The 14,358-nt window shown below is 35.6% G+C and overlaps 1 protein-coding gene across 7 annotated transcripts in view; it reads left to right on the top strand.

Annotated features, from left to right (window-relative positions):
- LOC150094432 (protein alan shepard-like) overlaps window positions 1–14,358 on the top strand; it is a 725,446-nt gene that overhangs the window by 200,426 nt on the left and 510,662 nt on the right. Inside the window, exon 1 of one of the 7 annotated variants that reach the window (XM_090411874.1) lies at window positions 11,284–11,750. The exons of the other annotated variants lie outside the window; for them this stretch is intronic. Coding sequence (XP_090268000.1) covers window positions 11,697–11,750 — 54 coding nt within the window. The 5' untranslated portion in view covers window positions 11,284–11,696. Of the gene's footprint in view, window positions 1–11,283; window positions 11,751–14,358 lie in introns of those variants that run through there. 7 annotated transcript variants of the gene reach the window in all.

Raw genomic sequence — 14,358 nt, 5'->3', positions numbered from 1 at the left:
ATAATGTAATGACAGTATTACATCTCCTAGGAGCTGTGTCTTACATTATGAGAGAATATCAAGAATAGTGAGGGAGCTTGCTCCACCTTTACTTCGAATTGCCTTCGCCGATAGTTTTTCGGCATTGAAACTCATAGATCGTAGTTATCGATCTTGAGTTTCACTTACTGGCTATATAAAAATATAGGATTATTATCCATTCAATATCTATTCAATTGCCAGAAAACTAGCCTTTTGGCTTTTTATTCTAATGCCATTGATTTCGTTTTATTTGAGATTTTCATGTCATACTGTTCTATTGTTTTGTTCAATACATGTATTTTTTTTCTGTATTGGTCTTCATTTTCAACAAAAATAACTTGATCATCAGCATACAAAAGGCTGGTTAATTTTTTATTTCTTGTTTTAATTCCTATGACCACAACAAGCCTTAAATTACAAACCATTAGGAAAAAGAAAACCAGGACATCCTCTTAAGAGATTCAACAATGACTTCTAAGGCTGGAACAGGCCACTTTAGGCCTTAATCCTTGATAGGCATGATGATCATCAGCATACAAAAGGCTGGTTAATTTTTTATTTCCTATGATCTTGTTTTCCTTCCACTCTTGAAATTTTTTCCACATATATATATATATATATATATATATATATATATATATATTGAAGAGTATTGGTATTCTTGTGTAGAGGCTTAAGTGCTGTGAGGACATTATGTTGGAGGTTTAATGGATTTTTTACAACACTCAAAAAGAATTAAATTAGAATTTAATACTTCCTATATTTCGTCCTAGTCACTACGACATGTACGGGGATTACAAGAACAATTAATGTAACATGCACACAAAACTTACAATACTAAGCCCAACCACGTGGGTGACACTAAAGTCCTATCTAGGTGGAGCGCCCTCTACGGGCAGTAGTAGGTGGCCTGGAACGTAAGGTGGGACCTCTGGTGGCATCTAATATAGGTCTGATATCTTCGGAAGCTTAATGCAACCGTATTTGTTAAGGTTTGGTTGGATTCTGAGAGCTGCTGCTGCTTCTAAGAAAAGTCTCTCTTTCTTGAATTTGCTGTGGTGGAGAATGGTGGTTTCCTTCCATGATACTCTGTGGGTGGTGTCCAAAACATGGTCAGCCAAGCCTGAATGGCTATAGTTGTGTTGAACGATGTACGACTTGTGTTCCTCCAGGCGGATTTTGTTATTCCAAGAGAAATACCCAGATTTGATCGCAAAGGATAAGAGATCTAAGATGTCAGAGGGGAAAACGTTTTCTAAGAGAGATAAAGTGTCAGTTAAGGGAATATTGGTAAACAAAGAGGAGATATCAAAGCTTACTAATATGTCTGTATTGTTCAAGGTTAAATTTTCTGTGAGGGCTTTAAAGTGGGTCGAGTTTTTTATATAGGAAGCTGAATTTCCGGTGAGGGGGGACAGAGAGTTGGCCAGCTGTTTAGACAGTCTATAACAAGGTGCATTGGTGGCATCTACTATAGGTCTGAGTGGGGAATTGGGTTTGTGGATTTTTGGTAAACCGTTTATTCGGGGTGGACGGGAGCAGAAAAGTTTAAGTTTTTTCGTGACGTCAGGGGGCCAGGAGGTTACTTTTTTAAGTAAGATTTTTAATTTATTAACTTGTGTTTTTGTGGGGTCGTGTTCTAGCGGGATGTACGTAGCGCGATCGCGGAGGATAATGTTCATTTTACGATTGTAGTCACTGGCATTAAGAACAACTGTGGCATTACCCTTATCCACTCTGGTAATGACGATACTTTTTTCTTTGCATAATTCTTTGCGAACATTATCCTCCGCGATCGCGCTACCTACATCTCGCTAGAACATGACCCCACAAAAACACAAGTTAAGAAATTAAAAATCTTACTTAAAAAAGTAACCTCCTGGCCCTCTGATGTCACGAAAAAACTTAAACCTTTCCGCTCCCCCCCCGAATATACGGTTTACCAAAAATCCACAAACCCAATTCCCCACTCAGACCTATAGTAGATGCCACCAATGCACCTTGTTATAGACTGTCTAAACAGCTGGCCAACTCTCTGTCCCCCCTCACCGGAAATTCAGCTTCCTATATAAAAAACTCGACCCACTTTAAAGCCCTCACAGAAAATTTAACCTTGAACAATACAGACATATTAGTAAGCTTTGATATCTCCTCTTTGTTTACCAATATTCCCTTAACTGACACTTTATCTCTCTTAGAAAACGTTTTCCCCTCTGACTTTGTTTACCAATATTCCCTTAACTGACACTCTGTCTCTCTTAGAAAACGTTTTCCCCTCTGACATCTTAGATCTCTTTTCCTTTGCCATCAACTCTGGGTATTTCTCTTGGAATAACAAAATCTACAAGCAGATAGAGGGAACCGCCATGGGTTCCCCCCTCTCACCCCCCCCCCCCCTTGCCAATTTCTATATGGGAGATTTCGAAAAACAAGCCATAGACTCAGCCCCACTCAAACCTTCTATCTGGCTAAGATATGTAGATGATGTGTTCTCTATTTGGCCTCATGGCCCAGACACGTTAGACTCCTTCCTCGGTCATCTCAATAGCCTACATCCAAGAATCCAGTTTACTATGGAAAAGGAAAAGAACAATTGTTTACCCTTCCTAGACACCTTAGTCACGCGCCTGCCTAATGATACACTTGCCTTCACTGTATACAGAAAACCCACACACACAGGCAGATACATTCACAAACTCTCCCACCACCACCCCTCACAACAATATGGTATCATTAAAACCCTTACCAAGAGAGCCAACAATCTTTGTTCCAGTGGAACCGTCCTCACTACTGAGCTTAACCACATACACAGAACTTTCCTCTCCAATGGCTACAGCGAACACAGTATCAAAAAAATAATCAATTCCTCCCCCATTCCCCGTCCCTCTCGTCAACAAGATTTTAAAAATGCCATCACCATACCCTACATCCGAGGCACTTCGGAAAAAATAGCCAAGATACTAAAAAAGTATAACCTACACACAGCATATAAGCACTACTGCAAACTTGCTACCCTTATCCGTTCTATGAAAGATCAGCTCCCTCCTCTCTCTCTGCCTAGAGTTTACAAAGTACCCTGTTCCTGTAAGCTTGCGTACTTTGGACAGACAGGCAGATCAGCATCCATCTGCCTGGAGGAACACAAGTCGTACATCGTTAAACACAACTATTGCCATTCAGGCTTGGCTGACCATGTTTTGGACACCACCCACAGAGTATCATGGAAGAAAACCACCATGCTCCACCACAGCAAATTCAAGAAAGAGAGACTTTTCTTAGAAGCAGCAGCAGCTCTCAGAAACCAACCAAATCTTAACAAATACGGTTGCATTAAGCTTCCGAAGATTTGGGAAACACTCATCACCAGAGGTCCCACCTTACATTCCAGGCCACCTACTACCGCCCTTAGAGGGCTCTCCACCTAGATAGGACTTTAGTGTCACCCACGTGGTTGGGCTTAGTATTGTAAGTTTTGGTGTGCATGGTACATTAATTGTTTTTGTAATCCCCATAGATGTCCTAGTGACTAGGACGAAATATAAGAAGTATTAAATTCTAATTTAATTCTTTTTGAGTGTTGTAAAAAATCCATTAAACCTCCAACATAATGAAGAGTATTGGTGATAACCCACTTCCTTGAACGAGACCTCTATTGGTTTTAATTTTTTCGTTATTTCATTATTAATTTTAATATAGCTTTCTTCCATTTGTATATTCTATTGCTTTGGTGGTTTGAGGTGAAGCTTTCAATTCACACAGTATATTAATTAATTTTGATCTGTTAATGTGATCGTATGCTTTCTCATAATCCAGGAAGGCCATATATGTTGGCAGGTTGAATTCTATTCTTTTTTCTATAATTTGTTTAAGTGTAAATGTGAGATCCAAATTATTCAATGCACTTTTAAAATATATTCTGAGTAAACTAGATTGGATTGACAAAGGGATTAACACCAATGGTAAGAAAAAAAGTCATGTATGATAAGCTGATATTATAATAATAGCAAACAACAAAAGAGAACTAGAAGAAATGATGAATGAATTAAATACAGTATCAAATAAAGTAGGATTATACATAAATGTGAAAAAGTTAAAATAATGACAAATATCAAAGGAAACCAGATAGAAGAAGAACAAATAATAGATGATAACAAAATAGAGTAAGTACAGAATGTATACCTTGAAAGATCTTTTTATATTAAGAAAAAACATTATGAAGAAGAAAAAAAAAAGAATTCAGCTTTTGGAAAACTGAAAGAAATCCTCTGCAGTAAAATAAAACCCGAAAATAGAGCCAGACTGATGTCATTCCAGTTTTGATGTATGGCTTAGTGACATGGCCAGTAACCAAACAAATACTGGATGGGGAAAGCTAAGTACAGAATGTGGAAACCCATGCAAAACATCAGGCTGTAAGATATAAGGAATGAAGATATTAAAAAAAAAAAAAAAGTTGGATATACGAGAAGAGATTTTAAAATTAAAATAGAAATTGGTAGGACATATTACATGGATTAAAAATGTCCAGTGTCATTCATATTGAAGGAAGATGAACAGAAGAATGATCTAGTGGAAATGGCTGGAGAATGTTGACTTTGGAATACCTTCAATAGGAAAAGATGGAGATAAATGGAGGAGATTTATAACCAACATTGGTTTATAAAAAGAGCTCAGAGGAAAAAGCAGCAGTAGCTTTTAGAGGTGAACTGTAGACTGAACTATACAAATGTTGATTAAAAAAAATGAAATGATTTGAAAACAAGAACCAAACCTAAGAGTTTCAGTAGTGAAATATGAGGGGTGGAGGACTGGAAAGTTCCTATAAACACGTAGAACAAAAATAATATTAAAGCAAATATGATATAACCACTAGAAAGAACATATCTTAAAACCCTTCATCCACCATGTTTCATCTGATATAACCGTCAACTAATATTATATCAATTGGTTTAATATTGTTTTTGTTCTGGGTGTTTATCAGAACAAATCGTCCTTCAGAATACACAAAATTTACAGACAAAAAATACTTTTTTTTTTTTTTTTTTGGTTTCCATCCCCCTCCCCATATGTGACGTGATATGTTTGTGGACAGTGATCTCTTGGTCATCTACACAAGCACCGAAGGAATGACTGATGCCAAGAGTTGTGCCTTATCTTTTTGTAACGCTACCATGGTGCCATAGGGATGTGAGAGAGGTCGAAACAAGGGAGGGGCAAAATTATGTCCAGCAGCCTTAGCAAGGGACCAGAAAGCTCAATGATCACTTTAGCAGGCTATTATGAAGTCTATTCTGGATTTGGTAATGATCTTCTTAGACTGGTTTAGGGAATTTTATAACCGCATGATACTCAATTTTATCCATTTCAAGGGATACCGACAACACTTTTGCTTCAGACAGCTGTATAAAGCAAACTACTTAATAGAATGTCCTGCAATTTCACATAGATGCTTATGACAGATGTACCAACTTGGAAAAAAAAATCTTGCCGATAGTGTTGCTATCTACGGTCGAGGCCGAGAACTTTTCAGACTACCCTTGTAATGGCTTAAACCAGAAACAAACACCCTTTTTTACATTTGTTCTCAGAGATCTACTTAACTATTTCTGTTCATATTTGTTTAACTTAGAGCCCAAGTGATGAAATTGATCTTCCATTTGTAATTGAAGGAAACAACAGAATGCAGCTTGCCAAAACATGAGGAAGCATTTAATCCAGAAAACTTTGAACATAGTGAAAAATACCTGAAAAGCATAATTTTCTTTTCTTCCTCTTTCATTATGTATTATTTCATTCACCTGATTTGATTGAAATTTGGAATATATTTATTGGCAAGATGATTACTTTCTTTGCAGGTATCTCTATAGGCTACATTTATTTTATTACAAATATCTCCTCCTCAGAATCCAAAAAATTGGATTTTCTCTTTTGTTCAGTTGTTGCATTACTTCTGAACAGCTGTTAACACTATGTAGATCACAAGTCTGTCCAGCCATTAAGTACATTTCCCATGTTTGGGCTGATGTCCATGTGCATTATCTAGTGTTCCTAACCCAGTACTGAAGAGAGTAAGTAGGTAGATTGGTGGTGCATCTCACTGATTCACTCCATTTTTCTTTCACCTGTTTGGTTTCTGCCACTTACATTTCCTGTGGGTATTTCTGTGAACACTCTTCACAAAAATACCATGTCATCAGAATTGGCATTAATGATTTTTACCACTCTCTTCTAAGTTGCTTTAAAATATTTGCAGCTGGTATTCAACCCATCCTCACAGATTAAATTCTTCCTCTTTATTCATTGCTCACATTTGGAACAATCTCCTTTTGTATGCATTTCATACTATATACTACAGGTCTTTAGATGCAATGTTAACAAGTTTCTTCCTTCTTTTCACCTTTCTACCCATCCATAGTCTCAGTTGTTTTTTTGTTGGAGTTTTTCAACTGAAGGTGAGGGAGCTGGTCTCTTACAGTGGTAGTAGGTTTTCATCTTGCAAATGGCTAATTTAAATAGACTGAAATTATGGGCAAAAGACAATGGGTATATGTTTATTGTGGAAAGTTATACATTTCGGGATAAAAAGATTACAAGCTTGTATGACATTGATGGAATAGTACACCAAAAAATAGATGAAATTAGGGATTTGGTGGTGTTGGTGGATACGGAATTGAAGTTCAGATATCATGTTACAAAGGCAGCCAATGTAGCTCATGGATTACTTGCTTATTGAAGAACAAGTAGAGATAAAGAAGTCATTTCTTATTGTATATAAGGCTTTGATATATCTACAACTTGATTACTGTATCAGATATAGTTGTCGGAAGTATTTTCACTAAGTTACAATTATATAAATTATAATTGACAAGAAATTATATTCTTGCTTAATCCTTTAACCACAGTACCAGCCTAAACATGTATATCAGTGTGTCCATAATTATATGGATGCAAAGTGTCCATTGAAGTCAGTATAATATTTGGATATTATAGAAGAATTAATATGGATACGAAGTATATATTTTCAATATGTTTGATCCATGTGGCCGGTTGGGTGGTTAACCAAACATAAGCAGACCAAGTTTGCACACACAAAGTTTCACAACTAGGCAACTTGTATATAGAAGCTGTTCACTTCACTTTACTTGTCGTAGCATCCCATAATGCAAAGCTCATTTCATTTTGGACATGTATGTCGCTATGCATTATTAGAAGGGGTCACTACCTAAACTGTTTTCAACTTTTATTGAGGTATTAAATACAGGGTTAACTCTCCAGTTCTCTAGCCCTAGCTCTCACTGAGTGAACTGAAAGGATCACTTTTGAATTTTGCACTCCTAACCTAATTCACTCCAGAATAGGGCACTTGGTGGCAGGCAAAAAAGTTACCACTGAGCAGAATCACTCTACCCTCAGAAAGTAAACCCAAAGATCAACATTATTAAAATGCCATCAGTGAGAGCCATATCCAAGAAGATACCAAGATTGAATAAATGCAGAATTTGCATATTTTCTATATATAAGTAATAACAAGGTGTATCATCTTATGATTAAAATACTCTGGATCAGAGATAGTTGTATAAAGTTTTTCACTTAGTTACAGAGTAAATTATACTTGACAATAAATTATATTCTTGTTTGATCCTTTATCCAAGTTTAAGGAAATTAATTTTGCTTACACTTGGATAAATAATGTGATATGCCTTTTTACTACTTGTATATGGAAAATATATGACTTCTGCATTAATTCAACTGTAACTTCCTGGGTCTGGTCACATGTATAAGATCTCAATAAAATTATAAACCGGTAGTGATCCTTATGCACAGCAATATACATGTTCAAAGGAAATGAGCTTTGCATATGTGATTCTAAGGCAATCAATGTGCAGTCAACAGCTATATACAAGTAGCCTAGCTGTGAAGATACTTCATGTGCACAGTTTGTTTGCTTGGATATAGGATTAAACAATTATATAATTTCTTAGCAAGTTTAATCTCAAAAGTAGTTTGTGAAATGCTTCCTATGACCACATATTTTGGATTTCTGGATTGTAAAAGTAAAAAATTAAGTGAAAGTAAGGGTTGCAAAAGTTGGTTGATAGGTGGAAAAGAGAGGATGTGACAGAATCATATTAGTTACTAAAAGGGTTTCATAGGATTGATACAGAGGAAATATTTCAACACTTGGTTAGTGGGGTAGAGAAGCAGGTGGGAGGGAGGGTCATTCTATTCTTGGTAACATTGTGGTTAGCAAGAGTGTGTGAAGACTCGATTTTTTTGAGAGCAGTGAAGGAGTGGAAATGGGATGGGTTGCCAAATCTGTTGTCAGCTTTGTCAGTTAGTGCTTTCGAGTAGAGGTACAATACAATAGACATTGTATGGATCTCCCATGAGTCTTCAGGCTCAAATAATGTTCTTTTTTTTTAAAAATACTTGTTATTAAAACCAAGAATGGTATTTTATGAAGTTAAGCCCCAAGAAACTTGTTATCAAGATGCTGTATGTGTTGGGTGAGCTGTAGAGTATGACATGTATAATTTAAAATGTCATACTCTACGAATCACCCAACACATACAGCATCTTGTAAAATGGAATAAAAATTTACATCAAGGAATTATACTTTCTCCTACAGTAAACATAAACACTCTCCTCTTTGCCGACGACCAAATAATAATTACAAATTCTGAATATAACTTACAGAAAGCTATTTTAGATCTAAATGAGATATCCAAAGATTATGGTATGATAATATCAACAGAAAAATCAAAAACTATGGCCTTTAAAGGAAGAACTAAAATAGTAATAGATAACAAGATCTTAGAACAGGTGAATTCATTTAACTACCTAGGATGTATGATCACATATGAAAATGAAAAAGATATAAACGTAAAAATTGCAAAATATTTAAAAATAACAGGTGTAATGAACTCTCTGTTCAAACTAAACCTAGTTCAAAAACAAACCAGACTAAAAGTATACAATACATTATACCAGTCTTAATGTATGGAAGCGAACTCTGGACAATAAAACAAAAAGACAAAGACAAACAGCAGAAATGAAGTTTATGAGAAAAACTGCAAAGTATACCCTATTTGATCACAAAAGAAATGAAGAAATTATGAAAGAATTAAACCAAGAACCAGTAATAGAAAAAATTAAAAAATATAAACATAAATGGATGGAACATGTTCAAAGAATGAAAACAGAAAGATTACCAAAACAAGCCTTAAAGTACAAGCCATTAGGAAAAAGAAAACCAGGACGTCCTCTTAAATGATGACTTCTAAGGCCGGAACAGGCCATGCTAGGCGTAAATCTTTGATATGCAAGATGATGAATGATGATATATATATATATGTATATATATAATAAATTTAGTTTAATCCTTTATCCAAGTGTAAGCAAACAAAGTTTGCACCTGAAAGTATCTTCAGGACTGGGGTAAGGTAGTACAACACCAGGCAACTTGTTGCAAAGGTGGAGCAAGCTAACATCACTCCTATCTCAGTATCTCCCATAATGCAAAACACATCTCCTTGCAGATATGTATAATGTTATGCATTAAGGGAAGGGCCACTACTCAGACTAGTTTCGACCTTTATCGAGGTCTCTTCAGTGGGAGCCAGGCCGAAGTGGAGATACCAGGCAGAAGCATTAGCAAAAGGATTAAACTAAATTTATTATAGTCTAACCAAGTGAAAAATAAACTTTCGACATGTATATATATATATTTAGGCTATGATTAACCTTTTTCTCAGTTATAACATAACATTACTGGAAATATAACATCACGAGGCTCATTCTATTTCAAATAAATCCATTGTTTGCATTCTACCTTGTATCAACTGTTTTGGTCACCGAAGATGGTCTGTAAGTTTCTGACCGAAATATATGCCTTATAATCAAATAAATATTACCTTTGCCTTGTGTAAATAATTCATATAACTATGGTACATGCTTCTCTAAAAGAAAGTGGGGTTGCAGTTTTGATATTAATAAATGCAAGGTGTTACACTTTGGAATATAGAGATAAGAGGATGCATACTATATTGGCAGAGCTGTACTTCAGGAAGTGAATGAGATTTGGAATCTTGAGGTAATGGTAGACAGTGGACTCAAGTTCCAAGGGCATATTGCAAGTGTTGCAAAGATTACACATTGTATCGCTGCTACGATTAAAAGTAGATTGACTTGAAGGGATAAAGTGGTGGTGGTGCCTCTATAAGACATTGGTTCAATCACATATGGATTGTTGTGCTCAGATTTGGTCATTTCCACATCACAATGAAAACCTGGTTTTCATTGTGATGTGGAAACCTAGAGAGGGTCCAAAGACAAATGGCCAAAGTGATATCAGGACTCTGGAGTGTTGGCTATGAAGTGTTTTGAAGGAATGTGGATTACAGAGGTTAGTGGATAAGTAGGAAAGAAGAGATATGATAGTTACTTTCAAGTTAAGGGATTTTATCAGATTAATACAGAAGGAATTATAAAAAGTGGTGTTAAGATGGGAAAAACGAGAGGCCATCCCTGGAAGTTGTCTAAAGATATGGTGAAGAAGGGTGTTAGATTTTTTGCATGGAGAGTTCATTCACAATGCTGAGTGCATTGTGAATGCAGGTGGTGTAAATAACTTCAAATCTCATTATGATTATTATTATTTGACACCTCCAGGGAGTCCAAAGACTCATCGAGGGAGAGTGCGCCAACAGCATCGAACGATTGGGCTCCTTCCAACTACTAACCGCTCTCAAACTTACTTAGCTGAGCCATTAGTAGCAGAGGCTCTACCAATCGACCAACCTTTTGTTTGAGTGGGCCTCCCACAGTTAGTTTATTGACTCCATGGAGATTACCAATAATAATAATATTAGTTAATATTTTATTATTTATTAATTTAGTTAATCAGAAAGCAATTAACAATGTAATTCACTCAGGAGTAGGAAAAGACAATCTCTTGATTGTGAATAAAAAAATTAAAAAAAAACCGAAGTTATTGAGATATAGATATAATTTTTTTGAGATACTTTATTCGTTAAGGAAGTAACTGAACAATGTTTATTATAATTATTCGAAACTTGTTTCTAATGGAACATTTTGGGAATGTGAATGAAAAGTGTTTACACCTTCACGTGCCTGTCAGCTGATATTACGGTGTCGTGTCACTATAGCAGATTTCCCGCACCATCTAACTTACCGCCCCTATAAGCCGTGCGTCAGAGTCACGTGCTCTTTTTCCTTCCTAGCTGCGGTAGCTGTCCAAGATGGACGTCTCCGCCAGGTTGGATCCTTGGTATCTAGTTGTTTTGTCGTAGATTTAGTTCTTGTGTTGTTTTACAGAAGAGGATATGTGTACCTTTCACTGTTTTGATCTTTTTCACCATCAAATTTGCAGCTAAATTTGGTTAATAGCAAGTAATTATTTTAGACAAGAAGCTGGCTGCTTCGTCACTATCGACCTGCCAGGGAATGCAGTAGTTTCCGCCCGTCAAACAAGTGTTCGGCGGCTAGGGAGTGTGCATGTGTTTGCTATATATTTATTTTTACGAACCGTCCTATATCAATGGCGTGGAGCTGAAATTTAGTTACCATATTTTAATTTTTTTTTTCTGTTGCGTTGTGCTTAACATTTGGCACGCATTGTTTCGATTTCGTTTTTTGGAACTTTCTGTAGAAAGATGGCTGTACGAATGGACAACTTCATAGGAAGGAAGTCTTATGTTAAGCCTACGGTAAGTTTTCCCTCTAGTTGTTACTCCATCCTTGAAACTAGATTAATTTCAGTTTATATGTACTCTCTTAAAAAAGTTTTTAGGTTCTGTTACGTGAACGTGTTTTGCATTTAGGCACGCAAGCGCACACACAAACTTCCCCCTACCCTTTCACCTTATCGTTTACTAACAAGTAGATCAATCCCATTCATTCGTATATTTCCACAAGATTCATGTGTTACTGTTGGAAGATTACATACAATTTCTTCTACACATGTGTTTTTAGTAAAATTACTTAACAGTATTTTCAAATTGTTTCCATGCTTAACATAATGAAGTTTGATTATGATGATAATTGAATCATTAAATTGAAGTCGCAAAAGAGAGAGAGATCGACTTCTGCAAATATGAATAAAGTCCCAGTGTGAAATACAGTAATAGTGATGATAATGCAAATTAATTCCAAATAAATCCGTGTGAACTACGTTTTAAAAATAAAGAGAATAGACAGATGAATACACTTATTGTATTAGCTGAATCACAGGACATCATAATCTCATGCAAGAAATAAAACCACACTTTTGCCTTTATGTTACACTTTGAACCAGTCTTTTAGAGGAGACAGTATCAATGCTCTTATATCCTAGATAATGACTTCGTATGTGCATATTACTGAATCCAAAATCTTGCTTAATATAGTTTTCCCATAGAAAATGAATGAAAGTAGTCTAGAATATTGCTCTAAACTCCATTTTTGTATGGAGTACTTCACTTCATAGTCAGAATTGAAAGTAAGATGCAAAATATGTTGTATATGAATCTGTTTTGCCATATTTTCAAGGCTAATTAAATTTTTCACTTTACATGTTTTATGATTTGCTATTGCACCACCTATTTCCCTTAAAAAAAAAAAAAAAAAGAAACTTTTTATAAGAGATTAGCATTGCATTGCTTCCTCAATTGCTTCTCATTAGTCTTGGTTTGACTAGTGAGCAATTGGTTTGAAGTTAGTATGGCAGATCTGGGAAAGTTGAAAAGCAGCATAGTTTAAGTCAAACTCAAAGCAGTAGCATAAAAAAATAAGGAATGTCAACGTCTTTTTTAATTATCAATATTCTTCCAAATTTTCTTTAGCCAAGTCAGTGCAGTATTATGTTCTTTGATGGGAAGGCGAGCGTGAATCACGTCATATTATCTAGGATAATACAAAATTAATGACGGAAAATCTCACATAAAAAGATTTTTTTAATAGTCTAATTTTTGTCTGTGTGTCACAGGCATCTTCAGTACATGTTAATACCAAATTAAACAATAACTGACAATTCCAAAAAGTGCCACCTAAGTAGCTAGTGTAAGATAACTAAAAAGGTCAATAAAATTTCCTAACAAAAAAAAAAAACTATATATACAATAAAAAGTTAGGAAAGATTAGCTGATTTGTAAAGTACTATCTCCCATAAAGGGGATAGACATCAACCATCAGATCTGTTTAAGTTAGTAGGAGAGGGGAATAAAGTTTCACATGTTTCTTTATAAAGCCGTTCTATGAGGAACCGACTTTTGTGAAGGACAAAACAGACATAGATTTCCAATGAAATCTATGTCTGGTTAAGATGGCATGTTCTGCAAGTCCAGACTGTTCAGGTTTAAGGTACTGAATATAAGACTGGTGTTCTTCTAGGCGAATAGAGGCAGATCTTACTGTTTGTCCAAAATAAGATAACCCACAGGAGCAAGGAATCTGGTAGACACCTAGATAATTAAGATGTGGAAGCTTGTCCTTAGGAGAAGTGAGAAAGGTGGTGATTTTTCTGACTGGACAAAAGGCAACAAAAATATTCAACAACAAAAACTTTAGAGCACAAAACAAAAGTTTTGTGCTCTAAAGATGCTGGTTATAACACCAACGAAATATCAGCAATAAGTCAATAAATAATTATTTACTTATCTTTCTGCATTCTGATATATTACCACCATAATTAGTCAACAAGAACAATACCCTGTAGTATTTCTGCATTGGCAGAGAAGTTTGAATAGAAGCTATTTTCTCCAACATGTAGTGATGGACCATACAGAAATAGCTATCCAGTTAGAGAGAAAGGAAGGTATACCAAAAAATGATTTGCTGAACAAACATGGATACCAGATCTAGCCAAATCCTCTGGAACTGTCAAGAACAGCAGCATAAGTTTATCCAGTTCACTCTTCATTATGTCATTATGTTCAGAAGTGGATGATATAGGCTGAGATCTGCAATGAAACTAAAGTTGCAAAATTCACACTAGTTGACCTCCAGATATGGGGGGGAAGGAAGTTGACTGTTAGTCACCTACATTGTTTTACTGTGAATTTAGGTGAGGATGGTGGTTTGGTGCAAATTTTAATTCCTCTTTCTTGGAATGGTCTGAATATAGGCTACTGAATACAGAATGTGTCAGTATCAAGACATGAAATTTTTTGGTATCTAGGTTATTTAATCCAGTCTGTGAAGCAGTAGTAGCAGAAGGGAAAAAATAAGTTAAAAAAAACTTGTTTTTCTTTTCCACAGGAAAAAAAAAAAGCTGTCCCATTAATACAAGCTTAACTTAGCTTGTCCATCCATTTTAATTTGTCTAAAACAGAATAATAA

This window comes from Typopeltis vanoorti, chromosome 22 (genome assembly GCF_054136105.1).
Source record: "Typopeltis vanoorti isolate ZY-2024b chromosome 22, IOZ_Tvanoo_1.0, whole genome shotgun sequence".
In the NCBI taxonomy this organism is placed as follows: Eukaryota; Metazoa; Arthropoda; class Arachnida; order Uropygi; family Thelyphonidae; genus Typopeltis; species Typopeltis vanoorti.
The sequence above is the reverse complement of the archived record's forward strand: the minus strand, read 5'-3'. Positions and strand labels throughout refer to the sequence as shown.